This window comes from Barbus barbus, assembly GCF_936440315.1.
Source record: "Barbus barbus genome assembly, chromosome: 50".
NCBI classification, from domain to species: Eukaryota; Metazoa; Chordata; class Actinopteri; order Cypriniformes; family Cyprinidae; genus Barbus; species Barbus barbus.
The window spans coordinates 10,037,128-10,048,394 of NC_136728.1; the positions used below are offsets into that span (position 1 = coordinate 10,037,128).

The following is an 11,267-nucleotide window of genomic DNA, read 5'->3' on the forward strand; positions in this document are numbered from 1 at the left end:
GTCTGTGTATATATATATTGTGATAAAGCGAGCACCACCAGCTCGCTTGGGGGACGTAACAAGTGTCCGTAAAGATGTTAAAAAATGATGGCTAACCCGCAACAGCACTTTCGAGCACAGTGTAATTTATTTACAGTGCCAAAAATGTACGGTCCACAGTGAAGTATATACAGGTGAATAATAAAACCAAAACCCAAAAGTAACAAAGAAACAACAAAAGAGGAAAACAAAACAGGAAAAATCCAATATCTATATACACAGGTAACATGTATCCACAATATACCAAGTTGGGGGGGGCACCGCTGTTGCACTCTCGCTACGACTTGGTAGGCAAGCGACATGTTTAAGTCCAGTACCCCCTTTTATAAGACGGGTTACTCCCCATTCTAGGACCATTCCATTGACAGGTAAATATTATAGTACTTCATATACTTTCCATAATTATGCCCCATCAATCAACAACAACTTATACTCTCCACATATAATTCATAAATAAAAATAACCTTCATCAACTAATCAATTTAACACTTAATTTCAACATATTGGCATACACAAAAATCACCATTAATAACAAACAATGGTTTCGCCGACCTCTGCACACTCTCAGATCTCAGGATCTCAACCCAGGAGGCCGACTAACATACGCTCACATAAAACAAAAACATAAAGATAAAACATCATACAATGTGTGCTGTGTATGTGTGACATGCTCGGGAATGCATAAACTGACAGAAAGGGGGAAAAATGTTCAACATGTCCATGTGCTGTCGGATCGCATGTGCACCCGCTTCTCCGACAGCAGAAACGGCAGGAGAGCCAATGAGATATGTGTGTGTGTTTGTGTGCCAGTGCCGCTTCCCCAGCGGTGACAATTATGTTGCATTTATATATATATATATGCAGTGCTGTAAAAAGGTTTTGCCCAACAGTTTTGGGCAAATATTCTGTGGACTGATGCAACAAAAGTTGAACTTTTTGGAAGGTGTGTGTCCCGTTACAACTGGTATAAATCCAACACAGCATTTCATAAAAAGCACATCATACCAACAGTCAAACATGGTGGTGGTAGTTTGATGGTCTGGGGCTGCATTGCAGCTTCAGGACCTGGATGAATTGCCATAATTGATGGACCCATGAATTCTGCACTCTATCAGAAAATCCTGAAAGACAATATCCAGCCGTCAGTTTGTGACCTTGACCTCAAACTCAAGCGCACCTGAGTTATACAGCAGGACAATGATCCCAAACACACCAGCAAGTCCACCTCTGAATGGCTCAAGAACAACAAAATGAAGGTTTTGGAGTGGCCAAGTCAAAGTCCAGACCTAAATCGGATTGAGATTCTGTGGCATGACCTTAAACAGTCCTTTCATGCTCGAAAACCCTCCAATGTGGCTGAATTAAAACAATTCTGCAAAGAACAGTGAGCCAAAATTCCTCCACAGCGATGTGAAAGACTCATAGCCAGTTATCGCAAATGCTTGATTGAGTTATTAGATTTAGGGGGCAATTACTTTTTCATGTAGGGCCAGGCAGGTTTGGATAACTTTTTTCCCTTAGTAAATGAAATCATTATTTCAAAACTGCATTTTGTATTTACCCGGGTTATCTTTGTGTAATATTAAAATTTGTTTTACGATCTGAATATTTTAAGTGTGACAAATATGAAAAAAAAAAAAAAAAAAAAACATGAAGGGAGCAAAAACCTTTTCACAGCAATGTATATGTCCATAATTTACATGAGAAAGGGGAGGGTAAGGGGTTTCGGAGCAGATGCGGGCCTCATGTGGATGTAGCGCACTGTTATTAATTATGTGTTTCTGCTTCAGAGGAAAACAGACCCGCTGGCTAAACCGGGAAGTCAAAATGTCCTCTGGGACTTCGGCGCGATGCAACACACTATTAATTTCTTTAGGGGTCGTGACAGATAACAGTATGACAACAGGCACGCGCATTTTTGCGGCGTTTTCCATTGACGTATACTGTTTATGTAAAGTTGATTATATTTCTTAGAAATACACCAGCCGTTCATACAAAACGTTTTGGCAAGTTTAGATTTTAATTAAGACACTATTCAGTCCCTATATAAGCTGTTTCCATTGTTAGGGCCGTTATGAAGTCTTCATAATGCAGGTAATTTTAGTTTTACTATCATTGTGGGAGCATTTGGTCACGTTTCTTCCATCCTCGGTCATCATTTACAAAGGAACTCATTCGTAACATGCTCCAAATTTATTGAAAAATTGCCGACTTACAAATATAGGCAGTATGAAACCATGACCCTCCTTCTGTAATGTGTCGTTTAATGGCAGTCTTTTCTGCTCTGAAGAGTCTCTGAACACAATGCCTTCTAGTGCACAGCACCAAACTTATTAACATTTCATGTTAAGAGGTTTAAGATCCATAACAAGTAACTGGCATCACAACACTCACATGAAAATAAACTGAATGAACTTATGGATAGGCTGCATTACACTAGTACACATACATCAAACAGTATGTGGAGTTGTCCATAACGGTTGATGTAAACACTTAAAAATGGCAGGTTTACAGAATTATAAGCCTTTTATATTTCATTCCCAAGTTATTTTATGCTGTTTTTTATTCTTTTAGGCAATAGAGACCCCCCAGTGGGCAAAATGGGAATTACACTTTTCTCAAGATGTAGAAAAAACCATAAAGCAGCGAATATGATGAACAGACTAAATGAGAAATAAATTGCTAAAATATTTATCAAAAAAGTTACAAAACGAGTGTCCCTTCTTTCCATGTAAAGACAAACTTGACTGGAGTCTAGCATCATCAAAAACACCTAGTTTGAGGTAAATCTTTCCCATATTCAGTTCATATGTTCCCTTGTAAAATGTCTCAAAGCGTCACAGTGGTGAAGCGGGTCAGTCAGGTCGATTGTCCCCCGATCACCCGCAATATCTCTTTCTGTACCCGGACGTCCTGTGTGTTGATGTTAGCATCTCCTACCTGGCCGTCCTCGTACCTGAGGTAAAACAGACAATTGTGGGACACATTGTGAGCCAAAAGAGGAAGAATTTGTAATAAGACGATGTAATAAAGTGTGAAAATACTCACACAAAAAAGAAGCGCGTGCAGACGTGATCAGAATTCGGGCAAACCCAAATATTTCCATGTTTCTGTAGTTCTTTGGAAGTTATTACTGTTGAGAGAAACACAAAATTAGTTAACTTTAAAGGAATAGTGCATAAAAAATGACTACATCCATTTTTGGTGAATGAGAAAAAAGCTAATTTCTGGTTTGAATGTTATAATTGAACAACCCCGTACCCTCACACAGAGCAACACAATTCAGATTCCGACTCTGAAGAAACCTTGACTGTGTGGGTCGACACTGCAAAAGAAAAATGACACATTTAACAGTGATACATACAATAGAAGATGGTAAGTATCTTCTTTTACAAATTAGTGAAACGAGTGGAATCACAAATGCAAGCTTCATATAACTCTGCTTATATTGTTTCCAATCAGGATGACTCACCTAGTCTGATTAACTACAGATTGCACCTGTAATACATCCATATCAGTCCAGTCTCTACAGATGGAGTTAATACCTGTAAGACAGTGTTGACCCGGTTGTAGTGCTGTACTAATTCCTCTTTAGTAGGCATGTGGTGCTGTCCCTTTCCCATTCCTGCACACAAATACAGTCTACAGTGAAAACTAATATAACAGTGCTGTATGGATAGAAATGAACACTGCAGTAAAACATTATAAATTATTACAAATGCTCAAGTATCCTTATAAAAGTAATCTGGCAGTATTGATGGCACTTGGATATATATCATACAGAATGATTATCATATACAAAATATGATGGTATTTACAAGACAATGATTTTTAAAATGTTTAATACCTTAAACATTTTAAAAAAGCAAGGGGCCTCCTTTTTAAATATTAAAGCAGCTGTTTATTTTAATACATAAAGATACATTTATAATGTGTTATATTGTAAAGACAACATGTGTAAATGCCGTTACTTATATTTAATAGGCCCAGTGCTATTACTATTATAGAACCATGGCATCTGCCCAAAGTGTGTCCAAAATTTCTAAACATGCATGCGTGTTTTAAAAAAAATGTTGCACTCAATAAGCGAGCCCAAAAACTCGTACCTGAGTATCCAAATGAGATGCTGGAGATGGGGCTGAGGTAGATGCCCTTCCCATAGGCCGCCCCATGCAGCTTGTGTCAAAGAGAACAAGAAGGCAGATTGGCCAAGATCCAATACGCTAAGCAGAAAATCTGTGGGTAACACACTACAGTTCTTCATTCACTACAATAAGAGTAACTGTGGTACCTGCAGTTTCGTGTAGGAGGCGTTTACAAGTCCATTTCGTAGAATAGAGTGCCAGTTTTCAATATGAGAACCACTGAAGACAGAGAACCAGTGATTAGTCAGTAATCATAAACCGGTGATTATCAAATGATCTTGTACTAAACTGAAACTCACTGAAAAGCGAACGTGCTGCCGTGGAGTTTTCTAGCGGTGCGAAAGCGGGCTTCTTTAGCAGGAGGACTGCTGAGGAGCAGGAACTGATGGGAGGTGTGCATGAACTTCAGTTGCTGTTAGCAAAAAACGGAGGAGTGAAACAGAGGAAATAAAGGTTTAGTCACGCTGTTATTTGAGAGATAATGTGATCAAACGCCCTTACCCTGCTGGAGGGGAGCTTGACAATGTGAGACCTGTTGCTGGATATAATCCTGAGAAGAAAAAGAAGATTAAGGGTCATTATGATAACAGATAACATAATGAAAACCTGAGAATTCCATTAAAGGAAACAGAGTTTCCCTCACCACTGCAGCAGAGGATGTGCAAGCGGGTCCAATTTGTCCATCTGTTTCTTTATTTCAACATAAGGGCCCTGTAAAATATGAGTTTAAGTGTCACACATTCCCTTGACTAGGACTATGTGTGTTACATTGATGTAGCTATTTTGAGTTGAATTCATAGTGCCACCAACTGGAAACAGGAAGTGTGTCACTTACAACAGGCTATGAAATCAGCCTCTTATTTTTACCAGGATTGCTTCAAACTTGGTGACAATAATGTAAAGGACAATAAAAGGATTGCAGATATCTCAAATAGTGCTGCGTCTATAAAATGTGAAGCTATTTTATATGGAAGCTTATTTTCACAATGGAGTAAAAATATAAAAAATAGCAAACTGTGAAAAAAAACACACAATTCAGATTTTTTTCTCACAATTGCAATTTTATATCATACAATATAGCCTTTTTTCCTAGAATTATGAGTTTATTTCTTCTAGTTTACATCTCGCAATTCAGACCTTTTTCTTAGAATTGCGAGGTTACATCTTGCAATTTTGACTTTTTTCCTCAGAATTGTGTTATTAACTCACTATTGCAAGTTTACATCTTGCAATTGAGACTTTTTTCTTAGAATTCTAAATTTACATTTTGCAATTTTGAACATTTTATTAGAATTCTCAATTTACATCTCGCAATTTAGAATTTTTTCCTCAGAATTGCGAGTTGTTAACTGGCAACTGTAAGTTTACATCTTGCAATTGAGACTTTTTTCTTAGAATTCTGAGTTTACGTCTCACAATTTTGAACATTTTCTTAGAATTCTCAAAATTTACATCTTTACATCTCGCAATTTTGACTTTTTCCCTCGGAATTGCAAGTTATTAACTGGCAACTGTAAGTTTACATCTTGCAATTTTTTTGTACATTTTCTTAGAATTCTCAATTTACATCTTGCAATTTTGACATTTTCCCTCAGAATTGCGAGCTATTAACTGGCAACTGTAAGTTTACATTTAGCAATTTTGACTTTTTTCCTCAGAATTGCGAGCTATTAACAGGCAACTGTAAGTTTACATCTCGCAATTTGGACTTTTTTCTTAGAATTCTGAGTTTACATCTCACCATTTTGAACATTTTCTTAGAATTCTCAATTTAAATCTCGCAATTTTTACTTTTTCCCTCAGAATTGCAAGTTATTAACTGGCAACTGTAAGTTAACATCTTGCAACTGAGACTTTTTTCTTAGAATTCAGAGTTTACATCTATTGGTTTTGACCTTTTTCTAATAATTAGCAAATTATTAACTAGCAACTGTGAGTTTACATCTCACAATTCATGCTTTTTTTCTCAGAATTCTGAGTTTACTTTAAATCTGAGTGCACTTTGAATTACTCACTTGTGTTATTTCACGGATTGATGTGATGCTGTCTAATGCTCTCTGTAGCCGCTCGTAACTTCTTTTCTATAAGTGGAAAATTAATGAAGAAGGTCACAGATGAAATGTGAAAATTCTAAAACTGATATTTATTCATTTGATTTGATAAAGTATCTACCTTCGGATTGAAGGCCAGAGACTTGGGGTCATGAGGGTCAACAACAGAGGGGTAAGGGTCAAAGATGATGCTTTTACGGGCAGATTCAAGAGCAGCACGACACATTGCCACCAGCAGGTCCACTACCTGTACAAAAACATAAAATATTATATAAAATACTAATCCTATATAAAGGTCATACACAAACAATAGAAGTCTCTGGTATATCTTCATTTAGCAATATAAATGTGTGTGTGATACCTCAGCTCCAGTAGCTACGTCGTCTGCAGCTCCTGACATGACACCCAGAGTGTTGAAGGAGAACACGCACAGTTCTCTCGTACAAACAGCAGGCTGAACAATACACGTACACAAAAGAAACCGAGATGATAGTTTTATGGATTTACTGGTGTATTTTAATGTAGTTTTCCAAGAATATGTTGTACCTTGAGCATGGAACCATTCTGAAAAACATGCTGTTCATCACAGACAACACAATAATCGTTCAAAGTGGGGATCCTCTGCTCTGAGTACTTCATAACCTGGAGGACAAAAGATGGATTGTAATATCATTAAAAGGAAAGGATGTAGAGAAAAAGAGATTTATAGTTATACGAAAGCTCAAGAGATGTACGACTGAAACAGCCAATCACAATCAAGTATGCAAATAAATGCAAGAAAGAAGACTAATTGCGATTCATATAAGTGTTTTACATTTAACTCTGTTGAGGTTTACCTGTACGAGGAAGCCGTACTCTAGGGTTGGGATGCTCTTGCAGTGAATGAGAGCTTGTGAGGAGAAGAAGAGCTGAATGAGCTGCCTGGTGGTGATGTGCACGGTGGAGCTCGAGCCTGGGACGGCCACAGTCTTTTGAAACAGCAATCATTTGACATAAATTGCTTAATATATTAATAAATAAAAATAATGTTTTCCACAAGCATATTTTCAACCAAAAGAAATGTTTCTTGATTACCAAAAACAGCATATTAGAATGATTTCTGAAGGATCATGTGACACTGAAGACTGGAGTAATGATACTGAAAATTCAGCTTTGCATCACAGGAATAAATGACATTTTAAAATATACTCAAATCAAAAACAGTTATTTTAAATTGCAATGATTTTTCACAATATTACTGATTTTACTTTAGTTTTCGACTAAATAAATGCAGCCTTAATATGCATAATGACTTCTTTTAACAACAATAAAAAGTCTTACCGACCCCAAAGTCTAAACAATACATACAGTATATGCATCATTATATATAGGCATGTTCAAACACACTTGTCCAATTGGGCTGGGGGTGTGCAGTTCTCCTTTGGTGCAGGACATGGAGCGGGTCACTCTCAACTCCTGTCCTGCTGGCCTTATCTTCACCCCAGGGCCCTGAATCAGAGGAACACTGGAGCACCTGAGGAGCAAAACATATTATATACATATTATATATCTAAATTTGGTCCCTTATTACATTAAATCATTAATATTTTTATTATTAGCATATCTGGCTCATTTACTCTCTGGAGTGTTTTGAGTCTTACTTGGTTATCGGTGAGAAGATGCTAAGTCCAGCTCTGAACTTCTTGATGGTTCCTCCAGCCTTAAACCAGCTGTGTCTCTTCCTCTGTTGTGCGTTCAGGAACTCATTGCTTAGATGTTTCCATTGATTAGTTATAAATGTGCTGAGAATTCTGGGAGAAGACATCAATATTTGTTGGTGTAATCATTACTGAGGCATATGCAGTATGTCACGGTGTAGGAAACAGAACAGAAAGACTATTTACCTTTTAAGCTGAACCCCAAGGCAGAAACCATCTTTACAAGTTGGCTGGAACACCTCCACAGTGGGTTCTGGAAGAGGTTGAGATGCTTCAGTTGAGTCACTTCCTGTCTTTTGTAACTGACATTTATTACTCACCTGGTCCATCTAGATACTGGGACAGTGAGAAACGAAGGCGTAGAATGATTGGCTCTGTCCTCGTGACCTTCCATGCTGACGCCACCTCCTCCTGCAAACATACGTAGGGCATGTGAACTTTTTGCTATGTAAATATGCATATCAGCTTATGTATTTTCAGTGGCAGGTAGGATCTAGCTAAATATATTACAGTATCTGTGGATCTCTTACATCCAGGAAGCTGACGTTAATGTGTAGATCAATATCGACATCATCAATGGTCTCATACTCCCTGAAATATAGACAGTAGGCACAAAGTCTGAGAAGTTATAGAAGTTTTTGGGACAATAATAAAAATAATAAAATAATCATTACATTAACAATGACCTTAACAAATGACAAATACGCAAGCTCAACTGATTTCCTTTAATTCACACACTGTATTAGCATTTCATGGGGCTTGTAGAAGATTTGTGGCTCTAAATGTACCTGACAGAAATGGCACTTTCAGAATAGATGTCCCTCACTGCACCAACATCAATGTCCAACTGTGGATGTCGACTCAGGTCAGTGGTATGATGACCCTGCAAAGAAACAGGCTTTACTATAAGAGTCAATTCAGGGAACATTTCATGTCCATTGATGATAATTAAACTTTTTCCAACACTTTTTTTTATTCACTTAGTGAAAGCCAATTATAATCTTACACAAATATTTTGTGCATATGTTATCTTGATTTCCCAGTTTTTTTTTCAGTGCCTGTTTTTGAAGTGAGTCTTGAGCTTTACATAAAACTATATCTATTTTAAATGTATTTCTAAATTATAACTTCTGTAAATTGTTTAGACTGCATTTAAATTCAATTATTTTAAATTATAATTAATTTTAGTATCATTAATATATAATACTAAATTGATTCTCTCTCACCCTCCATTTTAATTAAAAGTTTTAGTAATTGTGTCATGTTTTTTTGTCATTTAGTTTATTTAGTTTCAGTCATTTTAGTACTACATACAGCTAGTTTCTCTATGTTTTATTTCAGTTAATATTTATTTCAAGTAATGACATTACTGACTCATTTTTAAGTTTTAGTTTTAGTTAATGATAATATAATGATAATAACACTTTACTAAATTAAAAATCTCATTGAACACTACTGTAAGTGCCCTCTCAATTTTTTTATTTACAAGAACCTGTTTTCAAAGACTATATTAACTGACCATCAAGTACACTGAGTACATTGGTTTCCAATATTTTTATGATTTCAATTCAAATATATTTTCAAATTTGAGGTTAACCTGATCAAGAATATAATGTGGTTGACCATACAAGGCCTGCGATTAAAATGATAGAAATGGTGAAACTGTCGACCTGTCAAGTTAAACTAAGCCAGTTCTTGGATAACATAGTCATCTTGACTACACTGTATTTACTGAAGATGATAAATTGTTTGCCATAGTTTTTTTTTTTTTATCCAAATTTGACCTTTTATGTTCTTTTACTGAGAAAGCCCCATTTTATGGGCTTAACCAAGCAAAAATAATGTCCTGAATTATTGGTTCATTTGTTAATCATTAACAGGCAAATCTGAAGCAAGTTCAGGTAATCTGAAAAACTGGAGCCATCTGCTGCTCCTCATAATAGGGAGCCGCCCATAAACCTACACTAATCCCCTGAAAACCCCACAATGCACTTTGGTAACCCCAATGTATTCTATAATCAGCCACTGTAGTATGTAGATAGACAAAACAAACAGATAATAGATAAAATACACCTAGATAGATGGATAAAATACAAGAATGAATGAACAAAATGAGCTTTGTTTAGCATGTATTTCAAGTAGATTGTTTGATAATATGCTAACCTGGGCTGCGTAGAAGAAATCCTCACCATCGCTGTCGCCATCCGAGTCCTCGTCGCTCCAGAATTGCTCACCGATGCTCTGAAAAAGTTATCACAGGTCAATCACAGCTAATTTCTTCTGTGATGCGCTAATTCATGACCCATCCCCCATTCATTAGACACTGAATAGCCTTTATCAGTCAGTCTGTAATCTACTCAACGGGGTGACTGTGTCAGTAGGGCAGCCTACATCTTAGATCATCAGCTTGGACTGGCTATACTGTCCATCAAGGCACTTTATTTGCTTTAAGTGGATTAGATAATGGTTAGCATGTGTGACTTTCATACCATGCTGTTCATAGATGCTGCTCTAGTGAGTTTCCACGGCCACATTTATCCATTCCAGCTAAGTGTGGTTAGGCTAGGCTGGTTTGGGAAGTCAACACAGGTTGAACAAAGACGAAGGAAGGGCTGCGCTCATTTTCTGGGGTCCATTAGCAAAGTCATCTCCATGGAACCCTGGGACAACACAATGCAAGAGAGGCAATTCATTACACGTCCATTTAGAGTTCATTTGTGTCACCACATATTGACTCCGCATGTGGCATACATTAAAAAACACTTATAATGTACTTTAAATTACTGCTTGTATGTATTTGATGTGGTGAATTAAATTTCATTTTAAGTACAGCAATTTATTAATATATATACTTTATATTAAATACAGTATTTTTATATATAGATTTAAATTTAATAATTAAATGTTGACAGACGTCATTTTTCCTATAATACACCTGTTGGATGCTCTGATAATTTCTTTAAACAATAAATGAACAAAAATATGAATGAATAAAACAGAATATGAGCATAAGAATCCATCAAATATTAAACTAGTTCAATTGCATTAGTTCTGCACTATAATAGAAAATTCCAGTCTTACCTCTTGAAGACAAGGCAGATGCTTTGAAGGAGGTCTGTTTGTCATAACCTTAACAAAACATCCCAAAATGCCCCACACCAGGAAGCATATATATGTAAAGTGAGTCAGCTGACACAAATAATCTTAATTAGAAATGTATACCCCTATTGTCTAGCCGTCCCTGTTTCTCGTCTGGCTCCTCTTATGGGTTGCATTTCTCACTGTCTCCGTTGTCTGCTTTCTCCCTGACAACACACAACAGCTTGGGCATGCTC

At 36.7% G+C, this 11,267-nt stretch overlaps 1 protein-coding gene across 2 annotated transcripts; it reads right to left on the reverse strand.

Moving 5' to 3' along the window:
* Positions 1 to 112: 112 nt before the first annotated feature.
* On the reverse strand, positions 113 to 11,267 carry parp6b (poly (ADP-ribose) polymerase family, member 6b). 2 transcript variants are annotated; one of them, XM_079414826.1, is made up of 23 exons: positions 11,014 to 11,267; positions 10,422 to 10,592; positions 10,096 to 10,173; positions 8,721 to 8,815; positions 8,463 to 8,523; positions 8,253 to 8,343; positions 8,119 to 8,185; positions 7,876 to 8,025; positions 7,622 to 7,748; positions 7,072 to 7,203; positions 6,782 to 6,877; positions 6,597 to 6,689; positions 6,357 to 6,482; positions 6,200 to 6,265; positions 4,828 to 4,895; positions 4,686 to 4,734; positions 4,484 to 4,596; positions 4,331 to 4,403; positions 4,146 to 4,215; positions 3,585 to 3,664; positions 3,301 to 3,364; positions 3,088 to 3,172; positions 113 to 2,995 (listed from the first exon to the last, which is right to left on the reverse strand). In XM_079414826.1, the coding sequence occupies exons 2-23, from the start codon at positions 10,464 to 10,466 to the stop codon at positions 2,899 to 2,901; spliced, it is 1,926 nt and encodes a 641-aa protein (XP_079270952.1). In that variant the 5' UTR covers positions 10,467 to 10,592; positions 11,014 to 11,267; the 3' UTR covers positions 113 to 2,898. The 2 variants fall into 2 exon arrangements, 1 of the variants encoding a protein (XP_079270952.1); XR_013784111.1 differs by having other exon boundaries at positions 2,219 to 2,995; positions 3,512 to 3,664; positions 11,014 to 11,239.